This window comes from Gasterosteus aculeatus, chromosome 5 (genome assembly GCF_964276395.1).
Source record: "Gasterosteus aculeatus chromosome 5, fGasAcu3.hap1.1, whole genome shotgun sequence".
NCBI lineage: Eukaryota > Metazoa > Chordata > Actinopteri > Perciformes > Gasterosteidae > Gasterosteus > Gasterosteus aculeatus.
This window is the reverse complement of record NC_135692.1, coordinates 13,325,413-13,343,862: the sequence shown is the minus strand read 5'-3', so window position 1 is coordinate 13,343,862 and position 18,450 is coordinate 13,325,413. Positions and strand designations below refer to the sequence as shown.

Below are 18,450 nucleotides of genomic sequence, written 5' to 3'. Positions count from 1 at the left end.
TTCAGAGAATGTGACAGCGTTTGGGGAAATACAGTCAATGTGATGGAACACACATTGACATGAGCGGTGGGAGGAAAAATTAGACATAGTTCACAAACCGCTTGTCGTCATTCGACTTGAAGGGTTTCACAGAGTTCACTTGAGAAAAAACTCTTTGAAAGACCTTTCAGCAACTTTTTTTAACAGATTAGATGAAATGGGCTTCGGTCTCCATCATCGATCTCTATGCGTCATCATGTGATCTTCAATGGGAGGAACGCATTGATATCAACTTGCTCGGCCTTTTTCTGGTCTCAGTTTTAGTGTTTACCAACAACTTGCACACCTCCCATGTTCTGCTTGGCACCATAGATATGATGGCTTGGGAGTTGAGTAGGTTACAAAAAAAAAGGAAACGTTTTAGTTGGTGGAAAATTTGCGTTTCGAAATATCGAGTCAGAGAGTGAGTGTGGTCATTGTCTTAAATAAACACACCTGATAATGTGACTGGTGTGATCTCAGAACAAAACTGTAACCCACGAACAATAATACACCTGACCACAAAGACTGTGTGCGGGGGGGGGGGGGGGGGGGGGGGGGGGGTTAAAGCATAAAAAATCAGGAAATCAGGAATCAGGAAACATTTATTAGCCAAAATATGTCAAACATACAAGGAATTTGTCTTGGCGGTTAGTGCGCGACAGTAGACAGACAAGACAAGACAACAGTGCACAGGTAATAAAATAAAGTGGAATGAAATGCTAATGCAATGGGTTAGTAAGAATAAGGCTAAGGCTATGGGTTAGTATAAAACAGGGGAATAAAGTTAAACAAATTTTAAATATTAAAAAGTTGAAAAATATTAAGCATAAAGTGCACTAACAAACAAGTAACAGACAAGAGACAAAGTGACAAAGTGATGAATTGCAGTTAAAGTGACATGTGCAGTATGAGGGGGAGTGAAACGTCGATAGGACACAGCAATGCGTCCTATAGACGACGAACCACAAACCTGACAAAAGGCAACTCTCCGTTTGCTCGTCAAGCTCGTTGCATTTCTATGTTGATTATATCACGTTATCTTGTCTGCTGTCAAACAAACAGAATCCAAACATCCAGTTTAACATTTTAAAGTGTGTATTTAAACAGATAAATAACAGCTGAGTGGTGACAGATGTCTCCAAAGCGCATTTTACTGGTCGTGTAACCGACTACGGAGATATTGTAAATGAACGGACTCACTGGAGAGTCGGGTGCTTTCCAGCGCGTGGGACGGGCCGTCGTTACCACACGGGAGATGACAAGAAAGACAGAAGTGAAGCCAGACTGCTGTTTGATTTCGGGACAGCCACAGTGCCCACGCACGCACACACACACACACACACACACACGCACACACGCACAAAATAAGATCCATGCTCACTCTCTTCTACCGGCTCACACACAGGCTTGTGCACTCTTCCCTGAAGGCATGTAACGTGCACGGAGCCACATGTTCAACCCGGGGGGAAGAACACGTGTTATTGTGTGTGTGTGTGTGTGTGTGTGTGTGTGTGTGTGTGTGTGTGTGTGAGAATGTGTGTGAATGTTAACCTGGAAATTCTCCTTATTCATTGAACCTACCAAGATGGAGGCTCTACAGTTAAAGGGCATATGAGTGAAACTAAATGTCTCATGTTGCCCCCCCCCCCTCTCACCGTCTCAGGGTGCGATGTGTCGGGAGCCGTTCCCTTTGCCCGCTCTGCCCGCTCCGGCCTGCACAGACACTTCAGAGAGTTACTACGAGGAGGCTCAGCCCTACGAGGAAACTTTCAATGGTAAGCGCTCCGGTTAAACCTTATCTTTGTGTCTATTTGGCCTCAATAAATCACATCACCTGGTTTCTTCATTTTCCCAGGAAAACAATTTTAAATTTCCACAGGCTTTCCAATTTTTCCAGTTTCAGGATTATCACATTAAGTACTTGATCATCTCCTTTCTGCAATTCTACTGCAGCCTGATGTGCGTCATGGAAAGTACAGGTAGCGCAGACGGTAAAGTTTTTAATGCCGTGTTGAAAAATTAGATGAGCTGCTCAAGCATATCAATAGAAGCTGTACTTTCGCAAACCCCAAACCACGCATTGGTTTCACTCTCTGAGCTGTGAACCATAATGAAAATAGCCTGACGTGAACGTTACCCTTGCCTACATGCTTTCCATCCACAGGGTAAAAGGTACGAGTTTTTTTGTGTCAGCGGTTTGACGCATGTGAGAATTGTGCACCCGGAGGCAAACACACGCCAGTTGTCACGAACTGAGACGTTCTACAAGAGCCTCTGGTCTGCGCTGACGGTGCAGTGGTGTGTTGACCTGTGGTTAATACGGTATTTGTTATGCTGCTGCCCAACACACAGGCTGTTGCGTGTGAACTTTGCGCCGAAAGATAAAAGGCTCGCGGTGTTTCTTCAGAATTGCTGCGCTGGGACGCCGTGAGGTCGCGTGTTGGTCCGAGGCAGCATGTTTTGTCTGTTAACGGGTCACAATATCAGATTTTCTCTACTGAGAAGTTTTGACACGTTATGACATAATCACACTTATAATTTATTTATTTATTTATAACACTTAAAATAATACGGTTAAATAAAGTTTTCCTTTTTGTTCATTTTCTTTGGATATTTTTCCCAATCTTGCTTCCTTCTCCTTCTCCTTCTTCTTCCCCTCCTCCCTGTTTCCTTTGACGTTGTGTAGATCTGGACTGTTTTGGCCACTTCTCAGGGCCCTGGATTCGGGTACAGAGCTCTGACAGTGTGGTCTATGCTGTTATCAACAGGGGTAGCTACCTCTCCATCTCCGGGTTGCGTGTTGTGCGTGTTTGTGTTTGCCGCGTGCACGGGTCCAACACGCATGCCCTCGGTCCTCGTTGTCCAGCATGGCCGGCGTCCTGCATGTGGAGGAACAACTTCATGCCAAGACCCGTGACCTTAAGCGCCTCATCAATCCCATCTTATCAATTTGCTCATTTAGCTGTTTTGCTTTTCGTTGTGTCTTTTTTTTTTTTTCTTCCTGTCATCCTCTTTCATCAATACGCCATACGCAGGCAAATCCTCTTCAACTGAAGAATGTCATCAAGATCAGAAGGAGTCAGGCATTGACTGATCATTTGCTCCCTCGAGTTCATTTAACCGCGTGATGCTTGTTGTCGCTACTCATGAACCCCCACCCGCCACGCGCACGCAGCCTTCTGCCTCTTTGTCTGAGTTTTCCTATCACGCCTCTGACTTGATTGGCCCTCAGATGACGGGGATGCCGTGAGCAGCTCGTACGAGTCCTACGACGAGGAGGAAGTGACCAGGGAAAAGTCCCCGTCGGCGCAGCACCAGTGGCCCTCAGCGGAGGCCTCCATTGAGCTCATGAAGGACGCTCATATCTGTGCCTTCCTGTGGAGGAAGAAGTGGCTGGGCCAGTGGGCCAAGCAGCTGTGTGTCATCAAGGACCATCGCCTGCTGGTGGGTAAAAGATTGATTCAAAAGCCGCCGGCGAGGTTAAACAGTTCAACAATTAAGGTCACGGGGACCAGAGGTTTGTTTATTACAGCGGTTCAATGTGACTGAACATGGAAAAAGAGAATTAAGTAAACAATCCCTGGGAATAGATTATTTACTGTGAGATTTAGCTGTCACGTGCTTTCCCTGTTTTGGCAGTTATTTTAAGGCAGGAAAATATGAAAACAATACATAATATTAATAGCACATTCTATTTGTGACCGTGCTCTGAGAGCTAGATGACTACAAAACTCACTCTAATCTGGCTTCAATCCAGTCCTTCTCCCGTCGTAATGTTCAGTGTCGTGTCGCTGCCCCTCTCAGTGCTACAAGAGCTCCAAGGAGCAGACGCCTCTGCTGGACGTGAGCCTGCTGGGCTGCAGCGTGGTCTACAAGGAGAAGCAGCTGAAGAAGAAGGAGCACAAGCTGAAGGTCATTCCGCTGGGAGGGGAGGCCATCGTGCTGGGCCTGCAGAGCAAGGAGCAGACGGAGCAGTGGCTGAAGGTGAGACCGGAACACTGGGCGGGGGGTTGCAGCGGTTCACGTTCACTAATGTTCTGACTCGGGCAGTTCCGCCGGGATCAAATACGTCCACCCTGACCATCATCTTTGCGTTCATCAGGTGATTCAGGAGATCAGCCCCAAGCCGGCGGAAAACTGTGACCCGCAGCACTCGGCGTCCGACTCCCCGAGGCTCATTTGTACAAAGGCAAGCTGATTTTGAACATTCGGGTCTCCTGGAGTAGGTCTGTAGGAGCTTTTGACTGGTTCTACCCAACGTGCCTACTAAATGGCAACCGTGTCTATCCGAACCTTTAGGGAGAACTTAGTGAGAGATACTCGGTGGCCTCAGAAAGCGGCAGCAGCACCGACAGCCACGCGGAGGCTCCCGAAAACAAAGAAGGTGAGACTTCTATGCACTCAGTCCGAAATAAGGGTTTGGGCACACGGTGCCGCTGTGAGTATTAACGGCACCAATTTATTAGATTCACATCAAGAATTCTTCTCTCGCCCACAGTTAAGAAAAAGTATGGTGCCGGGTTAAAGTTTAGCAACCTAATGAACATCGGCAAGAAAAAACCCTCCTCGTTGGAGATTCCAGGGAAGTGTGTGGACACCTCAGGTGAGCAGAGATCTGCTGTACATGCTGTATAATGTTCTGATTTCTCCTCGGGGGCAGCTCCTATTCTTTGACACGTGTGGTTCCTTTATACCAGACCGAGCATGTCAACACACACAGATCACTTGCATCATCACAGCCCTCCGTCGTGTTTCCTCCTTGCGTTGCCAGGCTACCTCAACGTGTTGGTGAACAGCCAATGGCGGACCTGCTGGTGCCTCATAAAGAACGGACAGCTGTGGTTCTACCAGGACAAGGGCAAGAACAAATTGAGCCAGCCAGCCGTGCCCCTGGGGGGCTGCAGCGTTCTGCCCGACCCCAGCCCCGAGCACCTGTACTCCTTCAGGATCAACATGGAGGGGACGCAGCTGGCGACCCTCGAGGTAGACCGCCACAGGGCTTTTTGATGCCGTGTCAATGTTTTTGTGAGAAACCGGAGACAGTATCTCTGTCTCGTGGGCTTCACCGTTGTCTTTTTAGTAGGCAAGCGACCCGGACACAGATTATTCCTGTTATTTGGCATTGTCACAAAAAGCCACGTAACATTCGGACACATTTTTTTTAAACCCTCACTAACTACTTTTTTTTTTTGTAAGCTGTGTTAATATCTAATGTCAGCAAAAGAAAATATTCATACAAAAGTAAAGTAATCTCTCAAAGATCCACGGGACGGGATGTAGCTTGCAATGCTGTCCTCTTTGGTTTAACACACCAACTCTAGCGTTATTTATATTGGAGGATGGGTCGATGCTGATATAAAAAAAAAAAAATAACCGCAAGTCTAACGTGTCGGGAGAGAAAACAACCATCGGCGACTCTCCGTAAGAGAACTGCAGTACAACTCCTAATAGGAAACACTAACATGAAATCCTGTTCTGCTGACATCCAACTTGTGTGTAATACAAGTGAGCTCGCAGGGGTGGTCTCCGTGTTTGTGTGCACACGTCGGCGGGGAGGGTGTGGATGAACTGGGATTTCGGGGGACTAACGTTACACCCTTTTCCATTAGGTTTCCAGTACCGCCGTGCTGCAGCGCGAGCATGCTCATAAACCATTGCAGTTTACGGTGTAGTTTAAAGTTGCAAGGCTCTGACACGTTCATGGTTCTTCTCCCACCAAAATAATAATTTTGGAAAATGATTGTATCAACGCACAGCGACGGACGGCGCGAAAAAAGCTGGTTTGAAACTCACCACGTTGTTGCGCTGTATTCATTTTAGCCGGTGTCTTTCCTCTCCTCTCAGGCTAAGACGTCGGCGGACATGGGCCACTGGCTGGGCCTCCTGCTGTCACAGACAGGGAGCAAGACGGACCCCGAGGAACTCACATACGACTACGTCAACGCTGAGAGGATCTCGAGCATCGTTAATGCTGCCAAGACTTCCCTATAGTGAGATCCCCGAGTTCTGCCCCTCTTAAAGGTGTATGCGGTGCACGATTTAATTACTTCTCTGTGTATTTGTGTGTCTCTCTAGCTTCATGCAGAGGAGGTATTCAGAGCCAAACACCTACATAGACGCCCCGCCCTCCATCGCCCACAACTCTGAAGAGCTGTATGACGACGTGGCATCTATAGCTGATCCAGAGGTGTCTTATCCAAACAAACTCATTTTTCTTGCGATTTCATGCATAATAATAAGGTGTAAATCATTTAGGGCGCCGTTTGTTTCTCGGACTAAAAAACCTGCAGCTTTCTGCTCCCCGTTGTTTTTCAATTTTCAACCACATTTTCAATTCCTGTTTCATTTTTTACATGGACCCTCCCCCTCGCCCCCCCCAATCTGACCACACCCCATCTCCTCACTCACTTCCTCCTGCTTCAGGACGCTGAAGAGAGCAGCCTGGCGGACAGTGAGGACAACAATCCTCAGGAGCAGAATGGACCGTGCGCACGGGACACCAAGGACCCGGAGGGAGCAGAGCAGGACACCGATGCCCGGGTGTACCTGGGCCTCATCCCTCTACGCTCCTTCCTCCATACGCCCGGGGCGAGTAAAGCCCCTTCCACAGAACTCGAGAGCGATTCCCCAGTCCCACCAGAGGAGGAGAAGGACCCCTCACCTCAAATTAAAGAGGTAATATGGTATTTATTATGAATAATAAATTGTCGTAACATTCTACTTGGATAGAATCTTACATTTTGTGCTATATTTCTATGTTTTATGCCTCATTTTCCAGGTCATTAACACCGACTGTATTGAGTCGACACCTGTGTCAAATGGGACATGTCCGCACTCCCGCAAACCAGAACAAGAGCCCCCAGTGACTCCCGCTCAACCACAGCCCCCAACCCAAGCGGTCAAGACCTTACCCCAAAGCCAGGAGACCCCCAAGAGGACGAGTGTGGGGATCCCACAGGCTTTCTGCTCCTCCGGGCCCCAGATCAATAAAGGCCTCCCGGTTTCTGCCGGGCTCACTCAAAGTCCTCATCCCCTGCGGCCAAAGGCGCACACCATGGGTGAAGACCAAAACACATAATCTTCATCATTCTCAACACACACGCACACATATTTGGGGGGAAATGGACTGACAATTGTTTTCCTCAACGCTGGTGTTTAAGTAATGTTACATCACCACGGCCCCCTCTAGTGAAACACTGCATCCTCTGCAGTCAAATGCGCAGCTTCAGGGAGGGTCACGTACTTTATTACAGTTTGATTTGGGAAAACGTTGTTTTACTTACTTTACAAAAATTCAACCTTGATTCCCAGGGTCTCCCGGCGCGGTCGAAGTGAAACTAGGCAAGAACCGCACAGAGGCCGACGTCCGCCGCTACATCGACGAGCGCGAGCGCCTGGAGAGAGAGAGGGAGGAGGTGAGGGCCATTCTGGCAAACCTGAAGAGGGAGAAGAGGGAGACCAAAGAGGAGCTCGGCGCCTGCCAAGGTACGGTCCAGTTCTTCCCCTCACACCACTGAAGGCTCCACAGCGGCCTGTGTGACTGACAGCCGAAGGGTCCGCTGTCCCTGTCCCTCAGACCCCGAGCAGCAGACCCCGTTAGAAGCCTTTCTGAGGCAGAAGGAGGAGGCGTGTCGCGACGCCGAGCGCCGCAGGGTGGAGGTGGAGCTGCGGCTCGTGGAGGTGAAGGAGAGCCTGAAGAAGGTGGAGTCGGGGGCCTTCACACTGGGGACCACGCTGGACAGCAGCCTCCAGGACTCACCGGCGGTTAGTGTACGGGTGATCCGGGTGAACTCGGGAGGTGGATCCCGAGATGACCACGGGCCTTTCGCCCTCTCTGATCGGAGCTGCTGTTTTCTTTTTTTCTCTCCCCTCTCTAAACTCTACGGTTTTACCTACAGCATAAAGCAGCAACCCTGCCTGCTCCCCAGACGTCCTCCTCCTCGTCATCATCATCATCATCCCAACCCCACAACAGCAACGTCAGTGCCGACCCAGTCAACTCTGCGTCTGCGCTAAAGAACAGACCCGTTTCCATCATGGCCACCAAAGGCAAAGTCCTGCAGAAAGCTATGGTGAGTCCAAAAGGCCCACGTGCATTATATGAACAAGATATTCCTGTGGTATCGTCAGGGATCATTTTTATTCCACCTACATTTCTATTTTTCTTTAAAACAGGAGTGGGAGAAGAAGTCCACCTCGTAGAGGGAACGCTGGATGACCTTTGACCCTTCACATCCACTTATTTCTCTTGGTGTGGTCGGGTGTCCACAACGGGAACCCTCCAAACAGACGAGTCAACGTTCTCCCTGCTCAGACAATAAAAAAGGCCGATCAGAGAGATGCACAAGCCGTCTTCTCAAACGCCAGTGGATAATCGTAGTTGTTTTTCTCAGTTTGCAAAGGATGGACGTTGATGTAGTAGCATTTTGGTCGGCCTAACAATTGATCTTAAAGATCCTGATGAAAGAAAGACACCCCTCAACTAAATTTTGTACAATCCAGATTGTAGCTTGGTTCTATATGCTGGTAGCCAACATGTAAATATATTTACACCATCATTTGGTTGTATCGTTAGCTAAAAATGCACTTTTTATTCAAATAAAATTGTTCTGACAACAATACTGGCTCGAAAATAGTTAATAATAAAAATGCCCCCTTTGCTTTTAAAGTTAGTCAAGCCTGTCTGTCTCTAGTTCCAATGCTTTCAAGCATGTAAATGTGCATCATTCACCTTTTAGCTGCCGAAATAGAGTCAATTCGGTCACTTCTCACTTGGGAAGTAATTTGATAACCAGATCGGTGGCATCGATGAAGATTCGTATTTACAATTTTATTTTTTCTAATTACAAATATGTAATTTTTGGGTTTGTTAGGTGTTCACGAGTGGACCAATTGTATTATAATATAGATACTGTTTACTAAAGCTGGACTGACAAATCAAAGATTATAGAGGGATAATTGCAAAGGTCATGGAAAATTAAATAAAAAGCCCACCTGATTATCAAAGTGATAAAGTAATTGTAGTGTACAACAGTGGCAGTTTATCAGAAAATGGTTTTTCACAGGGAGAGCAAACAGTCTTTTAAACTAAAAAAAAAAAAATTAAAATCAGTTGATATATATATTATAGGCCTATTGTAAAAACGACGTACTAAAACATGAAAAATAGTATTAGGTATAAGGCACTTGAGATCATTATACAAAATAATAAAAATCGAGCCAAAGTATATAATAATGTAATATAAAAGTTTACATCTTACAGCGAGTACAGTGACAAACTAGGACACAAATAGACAATTCAGTAGAAATACATTTGAGTGCAAGTTTAAATATTGACTTTTCCATTTATTCCATCGTGAAGCCGCACGCATTCTTTGTCCTCCAGTGTCCATAGTGTTACTGTGAATAGTGTGTGTGTGTGTGTGTGTGTGTTTATCAGACGGCATGTCTCCTGCGGTGCAGTTTGTAGAGATGCAGAAGCTCTCGGTGACTCTTCCTCTGCCGGCTCTTCTTCCTGAGACCAGCGGGCCTCGGGAGATCTCCTCTGGATGGTGATCTGCTGCTTTCTACGTTAAAGAAAACACACACACAGAGAAACTCATGCGCTCGCAGCGGCAATCCCAGCTTTAAAAGGTTTTGACTGATAAAAAGAAAAGGTCTATTGAGTGAGATGATAATATGAAGAAGCTTCATAAATGCCACTGACTTGTTTCGCAGTGTGGTCCTTCATGGCCGTCGCAGCGGCAGCGGAAGCTCCCTCCGGACAGGATGCAGGTCCCATCGTTCATACATGGGTTGGGCTTGCACAGGTTTACTGGCTTCTTAACCTCTAATAGACGTAAATGCATCATGAATCGGCCTGTGACATTCACAACCTCTGGATCGGGCGTCACGTTCCCCCGTCATCATTCTCACCTGAACACAGCATCTGCACCAGCACATCCTCGAAATATTTGAGATCCTCATAAAACGGCACCGCGATCATGTGATCCTCTGACCCGGTGATCCGCAGCAGCCGCTCCTTCTGCACGTCCCCGATGCCAATCACGAACAGCGAAACGCCGTTATCTCTCAACTTTTGAGCTGGGACGACGGCGTCGTCGCCGCCCGAGCCGTCGGTCACCACCACGACGGCCTTGTTGACCCCGGGACGCGCGCCCCTGGCCGCGGTCAGGACGTCGGACCGGACGTGGAGCAGAGCCGAGCCCGTCGAAGCCACTCCGCCCATGTAGTCGGCGGCGTCCACGGCCTTGAGGACGGCAGAACCGGTCTCGTGGGCGTCGAGGTTGAAGACGGTGGTGGCTCTCCGGCTGTAGGCCACGAGCGCCACTTGAGCCACGTCCCGGTTGATGTCGAACTGGACGGTGAGGCTGCGGACGAAGTCGCGCAGGACGCCGAAGTTGGCGGGGCTGACGCCACCAGAGGCGTCCAGGGCAAACACCAGGTCCACTGCTTGGCCAAGACAACCTGAAAAATGAGGTTGTGGATATGAATAAATTGCACCAAATGATGGCTTATTAATCTGAGCCAGATAAGGGAGATCATAAGGTTTCAAAGAAGTGAAGCTGATGCTTTATGGATTTAATGTCAGTACCTTGTGTATCCACGCTGCAGATCTTAGCCTTGAGCTCAGGGATCTTGGCACTTAACTCGGGCGGCGTGTAGGTGATGGTCCTCTGGGGATTTCCTGTCATGTTGTCCAGTTGTTCCCTCAGGTAACCTGGTCCCACCCCTATCAGGAAGATCTCCCTGTCTCGTGCGTACTTGGACGGCTCCACCACCTCGTCGGCGGCGCGGCTGGCGGTGAGCAGCACGACCACGCGGGGCAGGTCGTCCGTGACGTCGGCAAAGACCGGCGCGCTCACAAAGCCGTGGCGCGTGACGTGCTGAAGAGCCTGGCCCGTCAGGGTCGGGCCGCCGATCGGCTGAAGGGCCTCCACGGCCTTGAGCAAACCCTTCAGGTCCCCTTTGAACTTGCCCACGGGGACCTCGACCCGGGTCTCTCCCCCGAACGCCGCCAGGCCGACCCTGCTGGGGCTGTCGGACCCGACCACAGTGCGCAGGAAGCGCTTCAGGAAGGACTTGAGGCGGAGGAAGCCTTCCAAGGGGAGCGTGGCGGAGGCCTCCGTCAGGAACAGCAGGTCCACGGAGCAGTCCAGCGATAACGCCGGAGCTGAAGAGGGACGGGTGGTCAAGTTAAGTTTGAGAGGTCGCATGCAGCCACCGGGGCCTCTTCATTTACTGCCGGTACCCTAAACTGAAACTGGAGAACGTAGGAGACACAGCGTACAGACCGCAGTGTGGGTCTCCTCCGTAGCCCGGTGGACACGCGCAGTGGTAACCCTCTGGACCTTCTGATACACACGTTCCACCGTTCTGGCAGGGCCGAGAGTCGCAGGGATCTGCGGTGTAGAGAGAGACAGAGGGAGGGTGGCAGGGCGTCACACAAATACACATGCGAAAAAGAGGAAAAAAAGAGCATCGCTGTTACCTGGACAGAGAGTACGGTGGCAGACTGTCTGGTGCCTCCTGTAGACCTTGTTGTACCTGCGACACGAATATTAAATCACTCGATCGAGTTTTTATGTTGATTCATGAGACATACGGCGTGAGAGCGGAGGTGGAAAGCGATGCCTGAGTAGTTTCGGGCCTTTTCACGGTGGTGAAGTTGCAGTGGGCTGTGAAATGGATTTAGTCAAAAGGACATTTGAAGCGCCCTGGGAGGTTTTGACAGAGTTGCACTTGTTTTCAGGGACACCCTCCCACTGACGCCGACGTATTGATCATGAATCCGTCCCCGTGGGCCTCTTCAATTACTGCCGGACATCAGCTACCGTGTCACACACGTCTTAGTTTTTGTTTGGGGGATTATCTCTTTTGTGTAAAATGCCCCTGCCTCTCGTGTGCCACGCTCATTTCTCTTCCCGCCCCTCGCGTGTGTCTAATCACCTGCACCTCCCCGGGGTATTTAAACCCTGTGTCTCCGGTTTTAGATTAATGGAACGTTCCCTGCTGTATCCCTCGAGCTTCTTTGCTTTCCTAATCCCCTGATCCCGCTTTGTCCGTTCTGGCTTTCTCTGGATGTTTTCTCACAAACACAGGTGAGTGATTTACAGGAACGTAATCCGCATTCATATAGAAACTGTCAAATTCAGTAGTAATTCAGAAATCCATCTCACGAAAAACTATATTTTTGACTGCAGGGGAGGAAGACAACAAGGCCGTTTGGGTTGTTGGTGCGTTTGTGTACACCTGCCTGTAGTGTGGACACAGAGACGCGTATGGGGAATACCCCTTGGAGCCTTTCCAACACATGTAATTCCCCTGCATCTCTCTCACAGTCTCCAGTGTTTTCCTCTCGCAGGGAAACGACTCCACCAGACAGCCTGGGGAACGGAGCGAGAGGATTAGACGGGGGGGGGGGGGGGGGGGGACAAGGATTAATCAGGGAGACGAAAAATGGAAGCCGTTGGAAGAAAGGGGGTGTGGCTGTTGAAAGGTGTGGCAGACGAGCACCCACCTGCGGGTGTGGCGTCGCAGACGGAGAAGGCGCTCAGCGTGGTGTACAGGCCGTTCAGCGCGTCGCGGAGATGCTCGGCGAAGAACACGTGGCTCTCCGCCGGCTCGCTGGCCAAAGCGTGTAGCTCCTCCCAGCTTTGGGAGACAACAAAAAAGAAGCTTTTTAGAGACTGCACCTGCAAACCAAAGTGATGTGACCTATTGTCATTTTTCCAACCAGGGGGGACGAACTTTGGGTGGCGAATGCCCACGGCGAACAAGACGACGCCCGCCTCTTTGAGCTGAGCAGCCGCCTGCACCGTGTTGCCCTGAGACCTCCCGTCCGTCATGAGGATGGCGATCCGGGCCGCGGCGGAGGCGTTGCGGCCGCCCGGGAAGCCCTTCCTCAGCGCGTACTTGAGGGCGAGGCCCGTCTGGGTGGCGCCTCCCCTGGGAGTTCAGAGATTGGAAGAGCGTTTTTTTATCCATTTATTGTCTGAGCAAAACAGGAAACCTTATGGACTAAATCCTTCAACTGGCAACTTTAGCCCAGCTCCTATTTCACGGAGTGGATTTAGCCACGAAAGTACAAACAGGACATTTTGGAATCTCTTGCACACTTTTTATGTAACGGTTAACTGCAGTACGGCTATAAGCAAGCATGCACTTTACTCGTGTTTGTCATGCAAATTATATAAAGGGAATCAAAAAGTGAAGTAAACCAACACCGATATTACGATGCTAATCGGTGTGATTTTGATTTGAGGTGACAGCTAAGAAATTCATAACACAAATGGCAATTTCGTGCATCTTGCGCGCACACACACACACTTTTTTCTATTTTTTAGCTTTCTGAACATGTTTGAAATAACTAAGTCCGACCATATGGATAACATGTTTGCAATTTTGTTGCTGCTCTGTTTTGCCATCGTTGCCAACTGGTTACTTTTGGTTGTGTTCCTGAAACTACAGTGACAAGCGTCAGCTCGCATAAAAAAAAGATAAAGCTACAAACGTCCTCATCAAAGCAGACACGTCAAATGTACACAATATTATATGTTACACAATTAGCAGTAGTGTATTATAATATGCAGAGACAATTCATAGCGAAATTGCTGTTATTTCTACCCAATTTTCTCCCACAGGTTCACTTGTTGTTTTAGGCTTCCATTTATCAAAACAAGAAAAATACACGTTTTTGAAATGACATCTTTCATTTGTTATAAAACTAAACAATATCACTTTGTGGATAACACAAGTGCTCGTATATCCTCTTCTATGCTTCTCCAGCCGCTTAAAAAAGGATCCATCCACCCACTCCAAATGCCCAAAAGATGAACCGTCTGAAGATGAAACGAGAGGGGACACACACACACACACACACACCGGTGAGAAATCTTCTTCATGCGCTTCTTCAGCTCCTCTTTGGTGGTGTACGAGTCCAGGGCGAACTCCAGTCGAGGGGAGGAACCAAACTGGATCAAGCCGACTCGCACCTGCACAAGAGCGTGATTGCACACGATTGTGATTGAGGGGGATGGAGAGAGGGGGAGAGAGAGGGGGGGGGGAAGACACAAAGAAAAAGTCGGGACACGAACCTTGTCTGGTCCGACGTCCAGTGCTTGACAGAGCTGGATGGCGTAGTGTTTTGCCCTCTCGAAGCTGCCCTTCCCCACGCTGTGGGAACCATCCATGAGGAAGAGGACATCCATGGCCGCTGAGCACTTCATCACTTCCAAAGGAAACACACACGGTTAAATACACTGGTAATCCAGGTCCAACCACACTCATTGTCTCATGTCCTGTTTGACATAGACATCGGGTCAGTAAGATCACATGACCACGAACGTCTTATTTACCTGCACCTTCTGTCCACTTACTTTCTCCCGCTGCGTTGATCTTTTGGATGTTCTCATGGCTTGTTTGGATCTCCTGCACTGAGGAGCCCGGCCGAACTAGGACGGGGGACAACAACAAAAGGTCGGTCAAACGTCTACACAAACAGTACTTTCACGAAAAGTAGTAGGATGAAAAAGACTTCCGTAAACCTCACATCATTTCCATGTTAACTTTGTCTATTCAGTGCTTTAATTTAAAAAAATCATTAGTAATTTATAAAGCAATACAGAGAGACCTGATATGAAATAATGAATGGGATGCTGTTCCTGAAGGCATCACAGTTGGCTGACTCCTGCTTGGCTGATTAAGTAATCAGAGCTAATGTGAGTGGACACGTGAAGAAAACCATTGTTTTGCTCCATTCGCCGAACGGCCGTTGCTCTATTCAGGCTCAGGTCCGGCCCGCTCGGGTCATGTGACTTCAGAAACCCCTGTGAACACGCCTTGTTGTCCCCGGTAACCCCGACGGATCACTCAGGCATTTGTCCAGCGCTCGAGTGCTTTTTACACACGTCTTCAAACAAGTTCTGTATGAGAACATTTTGTTCTAACGTTGACTCAAACAAACAAAATAATCTACAAATACAACACTAAGAGATTCATTCTGAAAAAGAGCAGCTCCTATTTAAAGTTGTTCTTATCTTTGGGAGAATAGTGGCTTGTGTGTCATAAACAATAGGCCAATTGACACAATCTACAAACTCCTGAAAGAAGGGTCCAACTGTCTAATTGCATCATACATTTTGCAAAGCTGCATTAGACCAACAAGACTTTACATAAAGTCGATTATCTTTTGATTGGAGCAAACGGGCCGAGATTCAATCGGATGAGATTTGAGCAAAATAAACACGTATCTTCTTAAATCCAATGTGTGTGAAAGAAAACATATCCGAAAACCAGGAGCAAGATCATTAGCAGGTACAGTCTATTTCTAAGTGTTGATCCCCCAATAGTCTGGGATTCATAGAGAATATTTCCCTTCAAGGTGAAACTGTGATCAGCCAACACCTATATGTGAAATGGAACTTGACCGACAACCTTGCATGAATAGTTATTCATGCAACTCATCTGTGGAGGGAAAAGGGGCGTCCTGGCGAGGTAAAACAGTCTGGTTTTCTCAAGTTCAAAGTCTCACAATGAGCAGTAATAAATACTTGAGATGGTGCTAAAGCTGTCATTTTTGAAAACAACTCATTGCCCCGTGACTCCCGCCTCCTCCCGCCGGCAAATACCGACACTGTCGTGGCCGAGAGAGGAACCGACTCCGCTGCAAAAATCGATGCCAATCGGACAGGTCTGGAAAAACAGGCGGCACTTGAAGGCGCTGGGGGGGAGGGGGGGGGGGGGGGGGCATGACTTTGAAGAGGGACCGGAGACTTGACAAGTTTCAGCAGGACCTTGCAAAGAATCTCAAGTTGTCCCGTTAAGCATCGGACATTTTCCACCACGCGGTCAAAGAAGGCTTGACCTCAAGCCTTTACAATTTACTTCATTGAGTCTTATTTTCCAGAGGGTTTAACCTTTTGTAAATACAATAAAAGGTGTAACTTCTTAAAAGGGCATCAAAAATAGTTAAAGATGACACTGTAACGTGTTGTATGTTTGTGAGGTGACGTACTCGACCTCCAGACAACAACACGGCTGTCTTCGGCTTAACGTAATATATTGGGACACATTTGTAGCCTCATGGGTACAAAAAACCTAAAACGCTCAAGAGGATTCGGAGTAGCCGAGGCACAAAGGGAAGTCATGGACTGAAACTGACCGCTGAAAGTAATAAAAACCAATCACCCAACCTTGAAGAAGCAGCAGGGGCAAGAGGAGGGAGAGATGGATATCGGGCTGCATGTCGAGAGACCTGGAATGATAAACAAGGGCACGCAATTAACCAGAAGATGCAACACAATACACCAATGAGGGAAAAAGAGACGTGGGACAGGAGTGTGTACAAAGGTCGTGAGAGCGAGGTTTCATTTACATGTACTTGAATTTGAAGTGTTTTGGCAAGTTTGAAGCGCTAAAAGTTTCCAGTAACTCCCAAAAAATAAAGATTATAGAAAAGTGGAGTTTTGTGTAACTGACACTTTTTTTCTTTACCCTCACCTTTTGATTCTGATTTTTTTTTCAAATTAAGATCTGCCTAAACGTGTTTTCAGATGCTAAATAGATCAGACTGATCAGATCATAATTGATGATGGTGGTGATTATTCCACATTGCACCGGTACATGTTTTTGTATTCCAACAACGGATCCACAAGTTTGACGCACACATCATCTTACGAAAAGTTTTCATGAATCAACATGTAAAGAGCTTCGATCACGCAGGTGTTCCTGGTCAACTGTTCATATATTGAATGAGGACGAACCTGTGTGATCGTTGCTGCGTACACAGAAGAAGAACAACGGCTGCAGATAAGGTTTGATTAACTCAGGCCGCTGATATGCTCGGCCGTAATAACCCGTGTGTGTCTTGGTGGGATGAAGGACGTGCCAGAGAATCCCACCCCTCCTCCTCCTCCTCCTCCTCCTCCCACCACAGGTACAGCTGTGTGCGTTCCTGAGACAGTTGATAGAATTGTATTCAGGGCCGAAGCCTCTCTTTAAAAAAAGAAAGAGGAGTCTGTGTGTCTGCAGAGCCGACGTGCAGAAGATGAACATCACCACGAGCGATTGATGCTCTATTTGTGCACTCGCTGGTTTGTCACGAGGCAGAGAGATTTTTATTACTGCCAGGGGACACACACACACACACACACACACACACACACACACACACACACACACGCTTATGGGAAGGAGCAGTCTTGCATCACATATAAAACACACACACACACACACACACACACACACACACACACACACACACACACACACACACACACACACACCTGTCTCAAAATTGGCTTCCACTTCACAAGCATTCTTCTGGATACATCCAACCCTCACCTCTCCATTCTGCTCCCTTTTGGCTTGGCAGTGAACGCCTCTCTGCTCTGACTGGCTGCAAGTTTGGTCCTGGCTGAAATAAGAGTGCTGTGTTGTCTTTTTGGGGACGCTGGCGTCGCTGAGAGTCAACACCAGCAATGGTGACAAATGCCAAATCAGGGTCATTTTGTCAGGTAATATCTCAGGGATTCCCTTCTTGGACTATCACTTAGATCTCCCACATCCACAGGAGAAAAAGATCTAAACGTAAACTGGGACTTTCCTGCCTCAGAGTGCCGCCTGCTCCGATTGGTTGCCAGGTTGGAAAGTGGCTCCACTCTGGAGTCTGTCATTAGTAACGATGGCGAAATGCTTTTGGACCAACATCATACAAAATATCCCAGGATCTCCTAGTCTGTACTTGGAGGTCTTTCAGGGTGAGTCACCTGAAAAAGCAACTTTTAAAACAATCAAAGAAATGTGAACTAAACTAGAATTAAAAGTGTCCTGGCATGCATGGAAATGGGTTTCAATGGGTCTGCGATAGAAAATATAAATGACTAAATCATGCGAAGTCACACACAGTCCTGCTCTCACAGACACTTCAAATCACATTTCCTGAAACACCTTTGGTTTATTTTTAAATGTTTCTTTTTGTTTTTCCCCCCTTTGTTGCTTAACTTGTAAATTGTCATCGTGCAACACCTGGTCACAGTTGGCCGTGTCAGGGCAGGTTTAAGAGGGGGGAGGTCAGAGGTTGTGACCCCGACAGAGAGGTTTACCCGCAGAGTGACGCTCAGCGCGTCCTGCTGCTTTACACCCGCTGTGAACGTCGGATTCGGGTGGAAACGTCTCATGAATCAGACGCGAGGACGTCATCGCGTTTGTTTCAATTCGTAAAACTGACGTACGCGGATCCGTCGACACACGAAGAATCTAAATACAATCCTAAATCCTAAAGTCGCGCCATGGCGGACACGCCGCGCCCCCGCGGATCTCTTACCTTGCGCTGCGCGGTGCGTAAAAAACGACCTTTAAATTTGCGCCAACGGGTCGCGATCCGGAGCGGCTGCTCACACCGCTTTCATCCCCGCGCGGGTGTGATCC

The 18,450-nt window shown here is 48.2% G+C and overlaps 2 protein-coding genes across 5 annotated transcripts in view; one reads left to right on the top strand and one right to left on the bottom strand.

The window, feature by feature from the left end:
• afap1l2 (actin filament associated protein 1-like 2) overlaps window positions 1–8,640 on the top strand; it is a 26,054-nt gene extending 17,414 nt beyond the window's left edge. For 2 of the 4 annotated variants that reach the window (XM_040175888.2, XM_078103514.1), the window contains exons 5-20: window positions 1,685–1,796; window positions 2,708–2,791; window positions 3,254–3,465; window positions 3,826–4,005; window positions 4,124–4,210; window positions 4,321–4,405; window positions 4,520–4,624; window positions 4,793–5,004; window positions 5,866–6,011; window positions 6,097–6,208; window positions 6,445–6,696; window positions 6,800–7,079; window positions 7,333–7,506; window positions 7,598–7,785; window positions 7,920–8,093; window positions 8,197–8,640. In XM_040175888.2, the coding sequence (XP_040031822.2) occupies window positions 1,685–1,796; window positions 2,708–2,791; window positions 3,254–3,465; window positions 3,826–4,005; window positions 4,124–4,210; window positions 4,321–4,405; window positions 4,520–4,624; window positions 4,793–5,004; window positions 5,866–6,011; window positions 6,097–6,208; window positions 6,445–6,696; window positions 6,800–7,079; window positions 7,333–7,506; window positions 7,598–7,785; window positions 7,920–8,093; window positions 8,197–8,223 (2,430 nt within the window). In that variant the 3' untranslated portion in view covers window positions 8,224–8,640. The remainder of the gene's footprint in view (window positions 1–1,684; window positions 1,797–2,707; window positions 2,792–3,253; window positions 3,466–3,825; window positions 4,006–4,123; window positions 4,211–4,320; window positions 4,406–4,519; window positions 4,625–4,792; window positions 5,005–5,865; window positions 6,012–6,096; window positions 6,209–6,444; window positions 6,697–6,799; window positions 7,080–7,332; window positions 7,507–7,597; window positions 7,786–7,919; window positions 8,094–8,196) is intronic. The other 2 variants (XM_040175889.2, XM_078103515.1) reach the window with 1 other exon arrangement.
• Window positions 8,146–18,450, bottom strand: vwa2 (von Willebrand factor A domain containing 2). The gene is made up of 14 exons (XM_040175890.2): window positions 18,347–18,450; window positions 16,215–16,276; window positions 14,400–14,474; window positions 14,118–14,251; window positions 13,906–14,015; window positions 12,772–12,969; window positions 12,542–12,675; window positions 12,278–12,407; window positions 11,513–11,568; window positions 11,316–11,423; window positions 10,616–11,194; window positions 9,937–10,488; window positions 9,728–9,850; window positions 8,146–9,587 (listed from the first exon to the last, which is right to left on the bottom strand). The coding sequence occupies exons 2-14, from the start codon at window positions 16,264–16,266 to the stop codon at window positions 9,457–9,459; spliced, it is 2,382 nt and encodes a 793-aa protein (XP_040031824.2). The 5' UTR covers window positions 16,267–16,276; window positions 18,347–18,450; the 3' UTR covers window positions 8,146–9,456.

What these genes read in the sequence shown, in the direction of transcription:
- vwa2 (XM_040175890.2), bottom strand. Translation starts at nt 16,266, where the DNA reads ATGCAGCCCGATATCCATCTCTCCCTCCTCTTGCCCCTGCTGCTTCTT. An exon ending in CCACCGTACTCTCTGTCCAG is followed by an intron (nt 11,424 to 11,512) that starts GTAACAGCGATG and finishes TCTACACCGCAG; the next exon opens with ATCCCTGCGACTCTCGGCCC. An exon ending in AGGACCACACTGCGAAACAA is followed by an intron (nt 9,588 to 9,727) that starts GTCAGTGGCATT and finishes TCTTTAACGTAG; the next exon opens with AAAGCAGCAGATCACCATCC.